General features: G+C 35.0%; 2 protein-coding genes across 4 annotated transcripts in view; one reads left to right on the top strand and one right to left on the bottom strand.

Annotated features, from left to right (window-relative positions):
• The window catches only part of LOC123524430 (sterol carrier protein 2-like), a 39,703-nt gene extending 27,421 nt beyond the window's left edge, over positions 1–12,282 (bottom strand). Inside the window, exons 1-3 of one of the 3 annotated variants that reach the window (XM_053538863.1) lie at positions 12,156–12,282; positions 8,452–8,573; positions 4,478–4,705 (exon numbers count right to left, since the gene is read on the bottom strand). In XM_053538863.1, the coding sequence (XP_053394838.1) occupies positions 4,478–4,705; positions 8,452–8,560 (337 nt within the window). In that variant the 5' untranslated portion in view covers positions 8,561–8,573; positions 12,156–12,282. Of the gene's footprint in view, positions 1–4,477; positions 4,706–8,451; positions 8,574–11,678; positions 11,800–12,003; positions 12,107–12,155 lie in introns of those variants that run through there. The other 2 variants (XM_053538864.1, XM_053538865.1) reach the window with 2 other exon arrangements.
• A 148-nt stretch (positions 12,283–12,430) lies between these two features.
• Positions 12,431–20,252, top strand: part of LOC123524429 (hydroxysteroid dehydrogenase-like protein 2) — a 41,805-nt gene continuing 33,983 nt past the window's right edge. Inside the window, exon 1 of the mRNA XM_045302632.2 lies at positions 12,431–12,551. Within this exon, the coding sequence (XP_045158567.1) occupies positions 12,535–12,551 (17 nt within the window). The 5' untranslated portion in view covers positions 12,431–12,534. The remainder of the gene's footprint in view (positions 12,552–20,252) is intronic.

A 20,252-nucleotide genomic window follows, 5' to 3' on the forward strand; every position in this document is an offset into this window, starting at 1 on the left:
TAAATCAAGCTTTCATAGAGACTTGCAATCTGATCACTATCCCTTACATTTATACTCAAATAACTCAAGCTGACATAGAGACTTGCAATCTGAACACTATCCCTTACATTTATACTCAAATAACTCAAGCTGTCATAGAGACTTGCAATCTGAACACTATCCCTTAAAGTTATACTCAAATGAACCAAGCTGTCATAGAGACTTGCAATCTGAACACTATCCTTTACAATTATACTCAAATAACTCAAGCTGTCATAGAGACTTGCAATCTGAACACTATCCCTTAGTTATACACAAATAAATCAAGCTGGCATAGAGACTTGCAATCTGAACACTATCCCTTACAGTTATACTAAAATAACTCAATTTGTCACAGAGACTTGCAATCTGAACACTATCCCTTACATTTATACTCAAATAACTCAAGCTGTCATAGAGATTTGCAATCTGAACACTATCCCTTACAGTTATACTCAAATAACTCAAGCTGTCATAGAGACTTGCAATCTGAACACTATCCCTTACAGTTATACTCAAATAACTCAAGCTGTCATACAGACTTGCAATCTGAACACTACCCCTTACAATTATACTCAAATAACTCAAGCTGTCATAGAGACTTGCAATCTGAACACTATCCCTTACAGTTATACCCAAATAACTCAAGCTGTCATAGAGACTTGCAATCTGAACACTATCCCTTACAGTTATACTCAAATAACTTAAGCTGTCACAGACAGTTGCAATCTGAACACTATCCTTTATAGTTATACTCAAATAACTTAAGCTGTCATAGACAGTTGCAGTCTGAACACTTTCCCTTATAGTTATACTCAAATAACTCAAGCTGTCATAGAGACTTGCAATCTGAACACTATCCCTTACAGTTATACTCAAATAACTCAAGCTGTCATAGAGACTTGCAATGTGAACACTATCCCTTACAGTTATACACAAATAGATCAAGCTGCCATAGAGACTTGCAATCTGAACACTATCCCTTACAGTTATACTCAAATAACTCAAGATGTCATGGAGACTTGCAATCTGAACACTATCCCTAACGTTATACTCAAATAAATGAATCTGTCATAGAGATTTGTAATCTGAACACTATCCCTTGCAGTTTTACTTAATTACTCAAGCTGTCTTAGAGACTTGCAATCTGAACACTATCCCTTACAGTTATACTCAAATAAACCAAGCTTTCATAGAGACTTGCAATCTGAACACTATCCCTTACAGTTATACTCAAATAAACCAAGCTTTCATAGAGACTTGCAATCTGAGCACTATCCTTTACAGTTATACTCAAATAACTCAAGCTGTCATAGAGACTTGCAATCTGAACACTATCCCTTACAGTTATACTCAAATAACTCAAGCTGTCATAGAGACTTGCAATCTGAACACTATCCCTTACAGTTATACTCAAATAACTCAAGCTGTCATAGAGACTTGTAATCTGAACAATATCCCTTACAGTTATACCCAAATAACTCAAGCAGTCATAGAGACTTGCTATCTGAACACTATCCCTTACAGTTATACCCAAATAAATCAAGCTGTCATAGAGACTTGCAATCTGAACACTATCCCTTATAGTTATACTCAAATAAACCAAGCTGTCACAGAGACTTGCATACTGAACACTATCCCTAACAGTTATACTCAAATAAATCAAGATGTCACAGAGACTTGCAATCTCAACACTATCCCTTACAGTTATACTCAGATAGTAAGCTGGCATGGAGACTTGCAATCTGAACACTATCCCCTACAGTTAAACCAACATATTCCTAAAAAAAATCTTTTCATATATGAACCAGATTTCATTGATTATAACTCTTTCACATTTTTAAATTTACAGCAAAATCAACCATTTTTAACTAAGGAAGGATGGACAAAGAAACAGACAAATTTCAACAAACAAGCTTGCAAATAAATAACATGACTAGAGGACCATGATGGTCCTGAATCGCTCACCTCCTCCCACATGATCCAGTTTTGAGTATGACGTCGTTTTTTCTATTATATGACATAGTGACCTAGTTTTTGAGCTCATGTGACCCAGTTTTGAACTTGATCTAGATATTATCAAGATAAAAATTCTGACAAATTTTCATGAAGATCCATTGAAAAATATGGTCTCTAGAGAGGTCACAAGGTTTTTCTATTATTTGACCTATTGACCTAGTTTTTTAAGGCACGTGACCCAGTTTCGAACTTGACCTAGATAGCATCAAAGTGAACATTTTGACCAATTTTCATGAAGATCCATTCAAGGGTATGGCCTCTAGAGAGGTCACAAGGTTTTTCTATTTCAAGACCTACTGACCTAGTTTTTGATCGCAGTTGACCCAGTTTCAAACTTAATCTAGATATCATCAAGATAAACATTCAGACCAACTTTCATACAGATCCCATGAAAAATATAGCCTCTAGAGAGGTCACAAAGTTTTTTCATTATTTGACCTACTGACCTATTTTTTGAAGGCACGTGACCCAGTTTCGAACTTGACCTAGATATCATCAAGATGAACATTCTGACCAATTTTTATGGAGATCCATTCACAAGTATGGCCTCTAGTGAGGTCACAAGGTTTTTCTATTTTTAGACCTACTGACCTAGTTTTTGACCGCACATGACCCTGTTTCGAACTTGACCTAGATATCATCAAGATGAACATTCAGACCAACTTTCATGAAGATCCATTGAAAAATATGGCCTTTAGAGAGGTCACAAGGTTTTTCTATCATTTGACCTACTGACCTAGTTTTAGACCGCATGTGACCCAGTTTCGAACTTGACCTAGATATCATCAAGATGAACATTCAGACCAACTTTCATACAGATCCCATGGAAAATATGGCCTCTAGAGAGGTCACAAGGTTTCTCTATTATTTGACCTACTGACCTAGTTTTTAAAGGCACGTGACCCACTTTCGAACTTGACTTAGATATCATCGAGGTGAACATTCTGACCAATTTTCATGAAGATCTCATAAAATATATGGCCTCTAGAGAGGTCACAAGGTTTTTCTATTTTTAGGCCTACTGACCTAGTTTTTGACAGCACGTGACCCAGTTTCGAACCTGACCTAGATATCATCAAGATGAACATTCAGACCAACTTTCATACAGATCCCATGAAAAATATGGCCTTTAGAGAGGTCACAAGGTTTTTCTATTATTTGACCTACTGACCTAGTTTTTAACGGCACATGACCCAGTTTCGAACTTGACCTAGATATCATCAAGGTGAACGTTCTGACCAATTTTCATGAAGATCTTGTGAAATATATGGCCTCTAGAAAGGTCACAAGGTTTTTCTATTTTTAGACCTACTGACCTAGTTTTTGACGGCACATGACCCAGTTTCGAATTTGACCTAGATATCATCAAGGTGAACGTTCTGACCAATTTTCATGAAGATCTTGTGAAATATATGGCCTCTAGAAAGGTCACAAGGTTTTTCTATTTTTAGACCTACTGACCTAGTTTTTGACCGCATGTGACCCAGTTTCTAACTTGATCTAGATATCATCAAGATGAACATTCAGACCAACTTTCATACAGATCTCATGAAAAATATGGCCTTTAGAGAGGTCACAAGGTTTTTCTATAATTTGACCTACTGACCTAGTTTTTGAAGGCACGTGACCCAGTTTTGAACTTGACCTAGATATCATCAAGGTGAACGTTCTGACCAATTTTCATGAAGATCTTGTGAAATATATGGCCTCTAGAGAGGTCAAAAGGTTTTTCTATTTTTAGACCTACTGACCTAGTTTTTTAAGGCACGTGACCCAGTTTCTAATTTAACCTAGATATCATCAAGGTGAACATTCTGACCAATTTTCATGAAGATCCATTGAAAATTATGGCCTCTAGAGAGGTCACAAGGTTTTTCTATTTTTAGACCTACTGATCTAGTTTTTGATGGCACGTGACCCAGTTTCAAACTTGACCTAGATATCATCAAGGTGAACATTCTGACCAGATTTCATAAAGATCCCATGAAAAATGTGACCTCTAGAGTGGTCACAAGCAAAAGTTTATGGACGCACGGACGACAGACACCGCGCGATCACAAAAGCTCACCTTGTCACTTTGTGACAGGTGAGCTAAAAATAAGGTACATATTCTCTGTATGCCTTCTACCCATGACTAATGTTCATGAAACTTTTTGTACTAACTATACTTCTCAAGTCAGTCACATGATCCAAGGGACAGAGGGAGTGTAAAGTGGGTCCCATTTTCAACCACTAGGTGACTAAAGACTAAAAAGTACACAGGGACTGGTTACAGACTTTGATCTACATGGATTTCTAAGCTACAGATGTTACAAAATATAAAATGTGAGGAAAATACAAGATGTATCTATATGAATATGAAATGCGAGATGTATCAATACGACTATGAGTTTTTGTCTTACAGTGGGCATGTCCTTAGAGGTGCCAAGTTGAAACTGACCTAAAGCAAGTACACAGTTTTCAACACCACTCTGGATCAGTCTACGAGCCATCATCAGGGCTGTAGAGCCTGAGGAACAGTTGTTATTTACATTGTACACCGGTATTCCACTCAGTCCCAGCTGGTACACAGCTCTCTGACCACAAGTTGGTTCTCCGTAACAATAGCTTGCTACAACAGACTGTATTTTATCATATGTGAGACCAGCATCCTTCAAGGCAGCTGAACCTGTAATATATAGCAGAATGGTTTAGCAAGAGCTGCCTAACAATGGTGCAGTAACTCTCTTATACATTATACTAACTTGTATACAAAAACTTTACCAATATTTTCTAGCTTATATATATCATTTTCAAATGTATCAAAACTGATGAAGTACTTTGATGAACTTGTGTGGAGTAGCATAAAGCAAAAACAAAGTTCCTGGTTCAATCTTTCATGGAATTCTGAATTTCCTTGGATTAATTAAAGTGCTGTAAGTAATAATCATGCATTCTGTACACAACTGTTGGCTCCACTCATCAGTTCAATATAGAAGACTTGATGATTTTTTTCATGAAAACGGCTATTTAGCGGGTAAAAATGAGCGAATAAAAGTCTCCCTTATTTTTACCCAAATCTCCCTTAAAAAAGCCCTGTTGAGGCAAATCTCCCTTATTGACCGTCTGAAAATATGGCATGTATGAACTTTCATAACTCAAATTTTACCCAGATATTCTACATCATGGTGTGATAGCTCAAGCCCAGGTTCATTAACTCTTACTTACATTTAACAAAATTATGCTTAAACCTGCCTGAGCATGAAATGCCCAACAGCTAGCTATTGTGAAAATCCTTCCTTGGTCATCAATTGACAACAATTTAGTGTTAACAAAATGATATTATGGATACCTCCTTTCTTAAGCAAACTTCATAACACTAACACAGAACTTCAAGGAAATAGCCCTTCATACATATATGATCACTATAAAACTATAGATATGCTTGACATGTTTTATCTAGGTTAATTTAAGAATTTCAAGGTTATGTGCCCTTGGACTTTAACAAAAGATGCACAATCTTTCAGGTTCTTTATGTATATTCTTGGCCATAACTCTAGTCTTGATAAGTGAAATCTTAAATAATATCTAAGGTGTGCAACTTTGTATACTGCCCTCTCCATACTGTCATCTCAACTTAAGTTTATCTTCCAAACTATTTTACAGTTTTATTTAAATGGGTTCTAATAAAGTTCAGATCATCATGAAGTAAAGATGTGCAAGATAATTTTTCAATTTGGCAAAATGTGTCTTCTGGCATTTAATGGTACAAAAGAGTTTGTAGAGATAACTACTTTCACACTTCTACACGGATTCTAATGAAACTTCATACATTCATTGACAAAAGAGAGACAGACATTTTCTGATTTGACCTAGTGACCTAGTTTTTTGCCCAAAACAACCTAGTTTTGAAGTTGACCTTGACTACATTAAGACAAACATTTTAACCATATTTAAGTAGATCAGGTAGAAAATGTGGGCTCTTTAAAAGTTGTGTTTAAATTCTTTTCTATTATTTGACTTGCTTTTGAACTTAACTGACCTAGTTTTAAATGTGACCTAAATTACTAAGATAAGGGTTTTAACAAAGTTTTAAGAAAATCAGCTGATGTGACCTCTGGAGTATTGACAAAGTTTTCTATGATTTGACCTCTTGACTTAATTTTTGAGTTTCAAGCTTGGCCTAGTTTTCATACAGTAAAAAATTCTGGACTGGGTTCCTGGAGATCAGATATAAAGGGTGGCTCTCAGTATTCTAACTAGATGTTTAAAAGATTTGACCTAATGACCTTGTTTTGACCCAAAATAATCTAGTTAAAAACTTGACTTGAGATTTTATACAGACACACATTCTGACTCTGTTTAAGTATAAGTTAACAATAATAATAACAAGGCAGTCTGAAAGACAGCTAAATCCCCCGCCACTGCTATGGATAGCGAAAGGGTAAACCTTTGACCTTTAGCTGTGACCTTGACCTTGAACTGACATGGCTGACTCATGAACTCTGCAAAATGTCTTGATGAGGTGATCATTTGACCCAAGCTCCATGAAAATCCTTCAAGGGGTTTAGGAGATACAGAGCTCAAACCTTTGACCTTGAGTTGTGACCTTGACCTTGAGTTGACATGGCTGACTCATGAGTTCTTGATGAGGTGATCATTTGACACAAGTTTGATGAAAATCCTTCAAGGGGTTTACGAGATACAGAGTGGACACAAAATGGAAGGCTCAAACCTTTGACCCGAAGTTGTGACCTTGACCTTGAGCCAGCATGGCTGACTCATAAGTTCTGCACATCATTTTGATGAGGTGATCATTTGACCCAAGTTTTATAAAATTCCTTCAAGGGGTTTAGGAGATACAGAGCAGACACAAAATGGAAGGCTAAAACCTTTGACCTTGAGTTGTGTCCTTGACCTTGAACCGACATGGCTGACTCGTGGATTCTGCACATTGCCTTGATGAGGTGATCATTTGACCCAAGTTTCATGATTATCCTTCAAGGGGTTTAGGAGATACAGAGCAGACACAAAATGGAAGGCTCAAACCTTTGACCTTCAGTTGTGACCTTGAACTGACATGGCTGACTTATGGGTTCTGCACATCGTCTTGATAAGGTGATCATTTGACCCAAGTTTTATAAAATTCCTTCAAGGGGTTTAGGAGATACAGAGCAGACACAAAATGGATAGCTCAAACCTTTCACCCTAAGTTGTGACCTTGACCTTGAGCTGGCATGACTGACTCATGGGTTTTGCACATTGTCTTGATGAGGGGATCATTTGACCCAAGTTTTATAAAATTCCTTCAAGAGGTTTAGGAGATACAGAGCGGACACAAAATGGAAGGCTAAAACTTTTGACCTTGAGTTGTGACCTTGACCTTGAGCTGACATGGCTGACTCATGAGTTCTGCACATCGTCTTGATGAGGAGATCATTTGACCCAAGTTTCATGATTATCCTTCAAGGGGTTTAGGAGATACAGAGCGGACACAAAATGGAAGGCTCAAACCTTTGACCTTCAGTTGTGACCTTGACCTTGAACCGACATGGCTGACTTATGGGTTCTGCACATCGTCTTGATAAGGTGATCATTTGACCCAAGTTTTATAAAATTCCTTCAAGGGGTATAGGAGATACAGAGTGGACACAAAATGGAAGGCTCAAACCTTTGACCTTGAGTTGTGACCTTGACCTTGAGCCGACAAGGCTGACTAATGGGTTCTGCACATCATCTTGATGAGGTGATCATTTGACCCAAGTTTCATGAAAATTCTTCAAGGGGTTTAGGAGATATGGAGCGGACACGGAAGGACGGACGGAGACCATTCCTATAACCCCCCCACCATTTGTGGCGGGGGATTAAAAATAATTGTAATATTAAGGACTATTTTAAGAGGCAACACATCGGAATCAGGTAAAACCCAGTCTTTCAAGTGAGCCTTTTTATAATCATAATATTATACATTATTCACATACATTCATTTAAATAAGATCAGGTAAAAATGTGGCCTGTGGAGCATTAACAATTTAAGAACTTTCTATGATTTTACCAATTTTCAAACTTGATCTAGACTGACAAACATTCTGACACAGTTTCATGAAGACCCTGTAGAAAATGAGGAGCAATAAGAATTCTATTATTTGATCTAGTAATTTTTGACCCCAGATGACGTGGTAATGAATTTGTTAAGGTAAACATTCTGACCAAATTTGATAAAGAATGGGCTAAAATTGTGACCTTGATTTTTACAGTAACATTTTTGGCAACACTGGGAAATGAAGGGACTTGAAAATGCAGCTCTCTGATCGGTCAATTAGAATTCCTGACTTAATGTTAAACTTAAGAATACTTATACATAAATTTCTAAGTACATATTAATAGTACTATAAATGAAAAATGTGTCTAGAATGTACAGCAGTTGAAACTTACCAGCTTCTTTGCCCATATCTGGATAATCCCAATCTTTTGTCAATGGTCTTTCAAATTTTGTTACTCCTGCCCCAACTACAAACACTCTTGGTATGCCTTTTGTAGCCATGATCTTCTCTTACCTGTTTAACACAATAAGACAGAATAAAGTTTAGATCTAATTCTTTTATCAGGCAGAAATTCCGAAGCTGTTATTCAAAGTGTTCCTTTCATAATTATATATCACATTGACAGAATTGATACTCTAACTCAATAAAACAAAATCTTCTATTGGTTTGCTTGGTTGTGCTCGATACTGCCAAAAGATCTTCTCACAGTTTTTATTATACTCAGAGCACATATTACCATTTTTTTTTTAATATAAAGTCAAATACCGTTACCTCGATATTCAGGGGACTGCAAAAATTGCATCGACGTATCCGAAGTTCGACTTCGATATCCTCTGTCTAGGATACATGTATACAACTTTTTAAATTTCAAAAATTTACATGTAAACATTAGCATTTTTTGTCCAAATTAATAACAGCTTGCCCCCTTGCATGCTGTTTTAGACTAATTATTGGGAATTAAATGCAAACTTGCTAACATTTAAATTGGAATATAGACTAAATAACAAACAAAACAAACACACAAACTAAACTGATTATAATTAATACATTAACGGACAACAATAGATTGATTTTCACACCTTACAAATAACATGGATATTTTTTGACAAGCTGTGATATCGACGAAACCAGGTACAGGTAAGTTGAAGGGACTGAAAAATTCCATTGAGCTAAACAAAATATCATGCTAATAATATTGAGGTAATGACAAATAATACCATTAGAACAGATAGAGGAATGTCGGGACCGACCAAAACACATCGTGCTAACCGGAGTATCGAGCTAACCAGTATTGAGGTAAGGATATTCAACTGTATTTTAAACGGCTGTTTGAGACTGTGTGGTAAATGAAAGAAAAACAAACATGATGTATGAGGGCCAGTTTTCATTTATCGTAATAGCCTGCATGGGCATTTTAGGACTATTTTGTGTCAAGTATTTTCTATGCATGGTGTTTCAAATGTTTTTTTTATTTTTGAAAAATCTTGAAAATCTTCACATAAAATGTATGAAGTTACAAAGAATGCCTGTACTCTATACTTGTAATCTACATTATGTAATATTTTAAAGAATTTGAATGATTTTCATTTACTAATATATATATATGCTTTTATCACAGATATTTAAAACTTTATATACTTATAGTGTGATAGGTAAATTACACATGTATGTACTTTGTGCCCATGTATTACTTATTTGCATTCATCAGTGATCACTGAACAGTTTTTCTCAATAAAAATTACATCTCGATCCTGAGTCAATGTCGTAACCAATGTTGTTTAATGTACACAAATCCACAAATTAGTTAAAGTTGACAAAAATATAACTGTTTTCTGTTTTTCGGACCATCACTGGCAGTAAATAGCCATAGGTTACAACAAGTAGTTATCATTGCCAAAATAAGATTTAAATTTGTTGTAAATTGTTATAAAATAACTCATTTATGTAAGTCTTGCTAATTTATGGCCCTTGTTCAACTTAGAAACTGTCAAATAGTCCAGTGATGATTCTGTCAAAAAAAACCTCTAAGTGCATAATTTCAGCAGTCTTTACCGTATTTGACAAAATCAAAGTTGCAGCAATGTCAAAATAACAAAAAATTTCTTCAATTTTTTCATATTCTGCCTGAGGAAATTCTTTGAAATACTGGAGAAAATGCAAACTTGAGCATTTTACACACAAAGTCTACATGTTTAGTTTAAAAAATCTACGAGGTACTGTCATCACTTGATCATCGGCATCAGCGTTGATTTTTTGTTTATGTCCACCTTTTCTCAAATACTATAACAACCTACAGCTTTGAAACTTTGCACACTTATCTATCATCATAGGATGACTATGTAGGCAAAGGACCATAATCATTTTGTAAGAATTATAAGGCTATCATTGATTGGGTCCTAGGCGTATCGACGATACCGATATATCAGAAGACAAATATCGACGATACATCGATATATTGATTATTAAGTTAGATTAACGACCTATTTGTTCATATAATACTATATACCTTCCTGTAAATGTTATTTTAAGTTTTATTGCCTACTTTCCATATTTCTGTTTGATTGTGTTGTATTTGTATTTATGAAATAAAAGAAATACATAAAAATTAATAACATCTTTCATTTTTATTTTGCATTCACCCATTTTTAGCATTCATCCAAATTTGCAACTTTGTGAACTTAAGTTGTTTTTTAGAGTACAGAATTATGACCCTTTTTTACTTAGGTGCACAACTTCACATGCTGACCATCATTCCTGTAAACTTTGGCGACTCTAGGTCAAATAATTTTGGAGCTACGCGCGACACAACATTAAAATGACCAATTTTTTACTAAGTCAGGGACCATAACTCCTACATGACTGGATGAATCCGGACGCGAAACCCCAGGTGCACAACTACACATGCTGACAAGCATTCCTGTTAACTTTGGTGACTCTACGTCAAATACTTTTGGAGCTAGGCGCGACACAACATTCTCGGAAGGACGGACAAGGGAAAATCTATATGACCTCCCAAAAGTGGGGGCATAAAAAGCAAATGCAACTGGGGCAAAAAAAGTTAAGCTTTTGCCACTGCCAGCTGGTCAACAGAATAAAACATAATTTCCTTTTAAATATTCTTTTACAACATGCTCTTGGTTTGGTCTTATTTGTTCATATTTTAAAGCCTTTAAGTATAGCTTCATCCATTTCATCATTAAAAGTGAAGTTTAAAATGATTTAATTCTTGATCGTAAGATCATAATTAAATCCTCTGATAAATATGTAAAAGCACATTCCTGTTGTGTGATAAGCCAATACAAGCTGATGGCAGGCCATAAATCGGTAAATTAGCTGCGGCTCATTAAATGATGAAACCCTTAGGTAACACGTCACAGTAATAGCAGCAGATTGTCACTAAAAGAAATTAATGGGAATTTGTCTCATAAATTTGTGAGAGACTGCCAGTCTCTATGTTTGGAGCCAGGGGCAATAAAAAATGTCAGATTTCAGATTTTATTCAAGAACTAGGCCCGTATGGGCATCAGCCTTGTAAAGGCAACATTTACATGCAAATACTTGTACATAAAACAAAACGTATACATGTAAAAAAAATACATAGCAGACACTGTATCTTACTGTAGGTATTTAACTCAGTGTCGAAACAACCTTGTGGAGTTACTTCCCTCTTCATGAAGAAAATAAATACAAAAATAGGGACAGGAGCCAGTCTACTGTGGATCTTATGGTGCAATGTATGTACAGACAAATAAGATCTAGACTATTGTGAGTACTTTTATATATTATATTTATATAATTAGTCCATCAAAGGAAATATTGAGTTATTTTTCTTATGGGCAATATCTCCACTCCTGTCACTAGTCAGTCACAAATATAAATCAATGTGACCGTGAATTATTTTGACTAGTGAATACTCTTCACACAAGAAAAAAAAAGTTATTACGCTGTCACGAAACGTCCTATTATTTGGACTATCCGTAAACTGGCTTTGTCCGGAAAGAAGGAACCAAAATTATAGCTAAACAAATGATCACTTCCAACGAAAGACTAGCTCTTTTCAAGATAACCTGCTTAGAAGCTAAAAACGACAAATACCTTGTCAATTTTCCACAATATTGCCCACAACAGTGTAATCAAATTTTATTTCGCTTCTTTACCAAGCTACGCCCCAGGAGTAAACCTCGACGATATATTTTTTGACCTTTGGATCGGGTTGCATTGAATATGAAAAAAGATGAACGAACAAAAATTCACAACTAGAACTATTAATGACAAAATGACAGAAAAATCATTTAATTACTTTTTATTACAATCCCCTAATAAAGTTCAATGTAAATTATTGGTTCATTATACAAATCAATTGAAATAATTTATTATTTGTTAAAAAAAATATTGCGGTTAATAGTTCGCTCAAAATTAATGTTACATATAGCTTTGCACAACACAAAGTACGCCGATAGCAGAAACTAACGAAATGGCAGCAAACACCGGGTACACATATATAATGTTATATTATAATGTAGCCAGGCTTTTATGTAGTGCAATTCTAGCAGAAATGTTGTTTTAATGTTGGACGCGTGGTCCAGCTATATCAGTCCCTAGTTACCCTGACTATACCTTGATAAGGTCGGAGACTTCCCCTGGATTGGGAGGAATTCCAGACCTAGACATTTCACCCCCAAGACATTTCCTCCCAAGACTACTCACCCCCAATTTTACAAACCCTAGACTTTTCAACCCCAATTTTTAATATAGTGAAAATATCGTGAAATATTTTGTTATTTGATATTTAAAATCTTTTTTATATATTTTGTATAGGTTGTTACGGCATTTATGAAGATAATTTGTTACTTTATGGACCATAATCAGGCTGGTAACATTGCCCGATCGGGCTTATGACACAAAAAGTAATATCAGTTTGTATCATTTGTTATGCTTAACAAATGGACCAAGTTTGAAAGAAATATCTTAATTTTGTCAAGAAATACTACTTTTTGTGTCATAAGCCCGATCGGGCAATGTTACCAGCCTGATAATTCTATAAAATATACACTGAAGTTAGGGTAACATACATGTAGTCAACTTAATCAACTGATCTTTTTAAATGTCAGATTGTTGAGACTTCTAAATGATTATATTTTTTATCTATACTATTCAAATGGATTAAAGTTTTAATTATGTAATATAATTATGAAAAATATGAGTAGATTTAAATTACAATAGTAGATGTAAATATTTACTAGGGGTTAGAATTAGAGGGTATATTTTTATCCTTTAGTATAATAATGATAGCCCAATTGTGATAACATGTAATATGGGTATTTATAAGAGCAATATGATGTGGAATTTATTTTTATGATATATTTAACAAGATAAATAGTCTCAGGTAACTCAGTATTGAGTGGCAGCATTCGATATGTTAATTAATGTTATTATATGTAATATATGTATGTACTGTGATGTTATTTATATATGCTGATGAGACTGAAATAATAAATACATAAACTAATATTACAATTTGAAAGTCATTCATTTCATTGTAGGTCAATATTTTAAACTCTTCGCATGTGTTGTGTTTAATCAACACCATTTGATTGACAGAAATAGTCAATATTTTAAACACTTCATAGGTGTTGTGATTTAATTAACACCTTTTGATTGACAGGAATAAGTGTTAAAATATAAATGGATTAACTGGCTAACCTATAGTATATTAAACTTTAATTAATCTAAACCTTGACTGATCTTATGGAAATAAAAAAAAATATACTCATCACTCAAAAATGATGTTGCTTCAAAAATGAAACTCACTTTCAATATCTTGTCTAAGTTTATTTGCAAAATAAATGAATTTTGACAGATCCAGAAATTCCTTCCTATTTTCCGTAGACATCAGATTTACAGAGTGGGCCATCTACAGTAATATGGTTTTAAACATTTTCTGTGTAATTCTTCATACAACGGAATAGATACATGAAGAAAGTGATATTCATTTTCTAAAGAATTAAGATTACAAAATTTACATTTTATATCATTATGATCCGTGTTGTTATATCTACCTCTTTCTATTTCAAAATTATGTTATGATAATCTAAATCTACTAAGAGCAATTTGAATTTTTTTATCTTCAATTATATTTAAATATTTTTCAAGGTTAAAGGAATGTTTAAATCTACTATAAGAGAGTAATCGTTGAGAATTGTTAATGTTAGCATATCAAGTTTGATAATAATTGTCCAATATTCTCTGTAGATAAAGAATTACTGTTACTATCTAGATTGACTTATCCATATATCCGACAATCCCAGGTTTTTTAACAGCATTTTTATTTAAAACTTATTATATGTACAGTAATGTAATTGTTTGCATCCTTGCGCAGCATATGATAAATTCTTTTTTGTAGTGAGTTTTTATTCAAATTATTCGAACCAGTAGCTTACCATATAATACTAATTATTTATCCCTTTTTTTTTCTTATTCTATTATACTTAGTACGCATGCTTGTAAAATTAATTCTATTTCCCTCATTTTTGTCTTTCACAAATGTAATTCTTCCTTTCTTGAAATTATATTTTGCTATATGTAACATGATTCATCAAACCATTTCGACTTATTTGATAATCGAGTATTTGTTATTACCGTATTTCAATTTACTGATATAACTTGAACATGTACAGTTTATCTTTGTAAGGACAAAATATACTAAAACATGCAAGAGAATGCTGCCAATTAATTAACAGTTGATAGACTTATATATAATAAATTAATTTATCTTGCATCACTTGCCTATTAAGGAATCAACAAAAACTAACAATTAAGTTGTCAACCACCAACGATGTGCGATATAAATATGTTAATATAACATTTTTTCCACAATACATTTATTGCTTATTTCCTACACAAAATCAAATACGAATACGAATAGTTTATTGCATTAAACAATTTACATTGTTTCTAGCAAATTTATATACAAAGTACAAAGGTAGCATCGTAGAATATAAATTCACAGTTAACATGTAAACTGCAAAGATGGTTAACAGAAGAGTACATGAATACTACACTGAAGTTGACATTTGGTTGATTTTCTTTAAATAATGTCTGGTAGATAATAATATCAGTATGGTTTTCTTGTATTACTAGAGCTAACGAAATACAGAATATATTGTGAAAAAAGAACGAACTAGTTCCCCCTTTGCTTGAATGCAAAGTACAAAAATTTAGCAAGGCACTGTATAGATTTTCTTGATTTCGAAGATAAAAGAGTTTCAAACTTGTTCAATGATGCATGGCCAGCGGCAGAAGTAATTAGATAAATATTTTACTCGTAAGACACTGTATTTAGGGCAGAAAATGATATTCAGATTCTACTTGGTTCATGTTACAAAATCTACAGAGTCTATCGTAATTCAGCATAATATAGTAGGGAAAAGAAAATTTGATCCAAGTAAGTAAACTTTTAAGTTCTTTATTTTGGTTTTATTGCATTTCAAACGGATTGTTTCGTTAACATATCGAACTTTGGGCTCATATTTAATAATAAAAACAAATTGGGGGTGAAAAGTCTTCATATGCTATAAAACATCAGACTTTTCACCCCCAAATTGGGAGTGAAAAGTCTTGGGAGGAAAAGTCTTGGGAGGAACAGTCTTGGTGGTGAAACGTCTGACACCCATTGAGAGACAGTCCTAAACACTGTCTCTCGTTTGAAAAACAAAATGTCTTTCGATCGAAAGACAGCATTTAGCTTAAGTGTTGAAAAAACATGAAACCATTATTAAAACAATCATTTCATTACAGTCGCATTATTATGTCTCCCCCAGGAGACATATTGTTTTTGCCCTGTCCGTCCGTCCGTCCGTACGTCACACTTCATTTCCGAGCAATAACTGGAGAACCATTTGACCGAGAACCTTCAAACTTCATAGGGTTGTAGGGCTGCTGGAGTAGACGACCCCTATTGTTTTTGGGGTCACTCCGTCAAAGGTCAAGGTCACAGGGGCCCGAACATTGAAAACCATTTCCGATCAATAACTAGAGAACCACTTGACCCAAAATGTTGAAACTTCATAGGATGATTGTACATGCAGAGTAGATGACCCCTATCGATTTTGGGGTCACTCCATTAAAGGTCAAGGTCACAGGGGCCCGAACATTGAAAACCATTTCCGGTCAGTAACTTTAGAACCACTTGACCCAGAATGTTGAAACTTCATAGGATGATTGGTCATGAAAAGTAGATGACCCCTATTGATTTTGGTGTCACTCTGTCAAAGGTCAAGGTCACAGGGGCCTGAACATGGAAAACCATTTCCGATCAATAACTAGAGAACCACTTGACCCAGAATGTTGAAACTTCATAGGATGATTGTACATGCAGAGTAGATGACCCCTATCGATTTTGGGGTCACTCCATTAAAGGTCAAGGTCACAGGGGCCTGAACATTGAAAACCATTTCCGGTCAGTAACTTGAGAACCACTTGACCCAGAATGTTGAAACTTAATAGGATGATTGGTCATGCAGAGTAGATGATCCCTAACGATTTTGGGGTCACTCTGTGAAAGGTCAAGGTCACAGGGGCCTGAACATTGAAAACCATTTCCGGTCAGTAACTTGAGAACCACTTGACCCAGAATGATGAAATTTCATAGGATGATTGGTCATACAGAGTAGATGACCCCTAATGATTTTAGGGTCACTCTGTTAAAGGTCAAGGCCACAGGAGCCTGAACATGGAAAACCATTTCCGATCAATAACTTAAGAACCTCTCGACCCAGAATGTTGAAACTTCCTATGATGATTGTTCATGCAGAGTAAATGACCCCTAATGATTTTGGGGTCACTCTGTTAAAGGTCAAGGTCACAGGGGCCTGAACATTGATAACCAGTTCCGATCAATAACATGAGAACCTCTCGACCCAGAATGTTGAAACTTCATAAGATGATTGAACATGCAGAGTAGATGACCCCTATTGTTTTTGGGGTCACTCCGTTAAAGGTCAAGGTCACAGGGGCCTGAACATTGATAACAAGTTCCGATCAATAACTTGAGAACCACTTGACCCAGAATGTTGAAACTTCATAGGATGATTGAACATGCAGAGTAGATGACCCCTATTGATTTTGGGGTCAGTCTATTAAAGGTCAAGGCCACAGGGGCCTGTTCATGTAAAATCATTTTTTGGAAATAACTTGAGAACCACTTGACCTACAATGTTGAAACTTAATAGGATGATTGGACTTGCAGAGTAGATGACCCCTATTTATTTTGAGGTCACTTGATCAAAGGTCAAGGTCACAGAAGCCTGAACAGTGACTTGAGAACCACTAGGCCAAGAGTGTTGAAATTTAGCGAGATGATTGGACATGCCAAGTAGATGATCCCTATTGCAGCCAACCATCAGTGTCTCTTTGACTTTTGCTCCTGACCCCTATTGACTTCTTGCCTATAGGACTTTGCATTGGGGGAGACATGCACTTTTTTACAAAAGCATTTTCTAGTTTATTCATTGAAACAACTTGTTATTTCAAGTAAACTTTACAAGAAACACATTGTCATAGAAATAGAGAATAATTGGTTAGTGCCGTAGATGAGAAAGTTTATCTGGCGAGGTAGAGGAGGTTATCTGGTCAGCCGAAGGCGAACCTGATAACGTCTGGAGCCGAGCCAGATAAACTTTCTCCATCTTAGGCACTAACCTATTATTCCATTTATCTTGTTATTATTTCATTTTCCGATATTTGGCAATTTATTTTACAAAAATAAGTGTGTGACAACCGCTTTAATGACGTCATATTCGTAATGACATCACTTATATAATGACGTGATTACCGGCAAAATCGCAATAACTTCTTCGTTTTTGAATAAAAACTCATTATTTGACCACTCATTTTCTTAGTTCGGACATTTCCAACACAATGATGATGGTTTCGTTGCAAAATTTCTTATGACAACAATATCGATCATAAGGTCACATGATCAACTGACCGTATATCACTGGTCACATGATCAACTGACGGTATATCAAGAAAGATATACGACACTCTGATATCGGGTCGAAAATACTGCAAGTGACAGGATAAATTTGCTTAAGCATTATAATGCTTAAACAAAATTCCCAAAATAATTTTGATTTTGAAAATTTGACAAAAGAAAGATAATTTTCTATATTTAAAATAAATTTGTGCATTCTAAAAAGAGAGTTTCAATTACTCTTTCAATGATTTTCATTTCTTAAGCTAATTTGAGTCTTTTGATCGAAAGACATTTTGTCTTTCGAACGAGAGACAATGTTTAGATCGAGAGAATGTCTCTCAATCCAGGGGATGTCTCCGACCTGTTGATACCTTGATCTTCAGGCCGTAGTCAAACTAATCCAACATATACAGTTTAGTTTTATATTGTGACTGTCAAACTGTAACTGCGGTGGCTGCAAAAGTCAGAAATTAAAAAGCAGCCACTCAGCGACATAAAGCTTGTCTGTTTGGGCCGTAAATATTAGCTGTGCTAACCTGGCCCCTCTTGTGAAGAATCTTCTGAGTAAATCTCAAAACGAATTGTTACTTAAGATTCTTTAATGACTCTGAGTGCGCACTTTATAGTCATGATACTTAAGTCAGTAATAGCTTGGCACAAATTTCTTTGCATTCCAGTTGTCATTATTCAGCAGCGATTTAAACTCATTTACTGACTCAGCATTCACAGTTTTTGCACTTAAAGCATTCCAGTAAAAAATGGATCTTTGACTAAATGAGTTAAGCCTAATGTTATGGCAGCACTTTTTCTTCATGAATTTTAAATGATGTCCTCAAAGACCACCCACAGATAAATTGAACATTCTGTCCCAATTCATCTCGTCAAATGTATGAACTGATTTAAATATCTGTGTAGCCTTACTCATTTGGCTTACAGTGCTTTAGGGTATAGTGGATAGCTAACTAATTATGTCTCCCACCACACAGTGGTGTGGGAGACATATTGATTTACTCCAGTGTGTCTGTCTGTCTGTCACAAAGCTTGTCCGCACTCTAAGTTGAACATTTCTCAGCGGATCTTCACCAAACTTCAATAAAATGTGTCTGCCAATAAGTGCTCAGCCAAGTTCGATAACTAGCCAAATCTGCCTAGGCACTTCGGAATTATGGCCCTTGAATTACCAGAAAGACTCGGAACAAATTTATCATATCTTATCTGCCATCATAAGGTAGCAATATTTACCTTAAAACAATAACATATTAGGGTGAATTCAAACCTAAATCACTGTTTTTCAACGGGTAAAAATGGAAGTGTAACAAATTTAACAATGACGTATAATGATTAAAATGTAGAAAAACGTTATCAAATCAAATTCTCAGGATATATAATTTAATGAACAATCAACATGCCGAATAGCAGTCAGGTTATGAAGTAAGTCTTTATGTAATTTCTTTAGACGTTTAAGAGTCAACTTGTACCAATGATGGCTGGCCCAGTAACTAATCAGAGTACTGAAAGTACAGAAAGGCTGGCTACCACATAACACTAGATGAAACTGTGCGGGAAAGATGTTTGCAAAATCTTAAATATTACAGGTTTTCCATATCAAACTACTTAGGCGAGCATAGGGTACTGTTGTGTGGAACCATCTTGATTAACTTTCAAGAGAAAGGTAGTGTTATGATATTACAGACTATAGCTGGTGCAAAAACACCTTATCCTTGGCCCCCACCATGGTTCCAAAGTCAGCACTTAAAAACCATTGGCAAGTTGATTCATTGACTTTAATATAGCCTGAGCTTGCATAAAATTATGAATAAGTAAAAGCTCATATCAATATACCGTGTTTAGAAAACAATCCTAAGGAGAATGACATTGCTTACAATGTGTATTGCATACAATGTATAAGTTGTAAGGGATACAAACAAGTAAATATTGCAGAGCAATACAAGACTTCCTACTGGTTAGGAGCATTGCAAACAAAATTGATGTATTATAAAGAACAATAACCAGAAACAGAGGAACTAAAAAGGAAGAAGTAAATAATGTGAAAGAAATGCCCTACATTGCCAAATTAAACCTCCGTTTATGAATAAACTCTCGGTTTTTACTCTTGAATTTTGATAACGATTTTGCATATTTTGACAGTCAACGTTAATATATGTTTACAAAGAAGCTTACTGCTTTTACTCATGATTTTTATAACGATATTTTAC

The sequence above is a fragment of the Mercenaria mercenaria genome, chromosome 3 (genome assembly GCF_021730395.1).
Source record: "Mercenaria mercenaria strain notata chromosome 3, MADL_Memer_1, whole genome shotgun sequence".
NCBI classification, from domain to species: domain Eukaryota; kingdom Metazoa; phylum Mollusca; class Bivalvia; order Venerida; family Veneridae; genus Mercenaria; species Mercenaria mercenaria.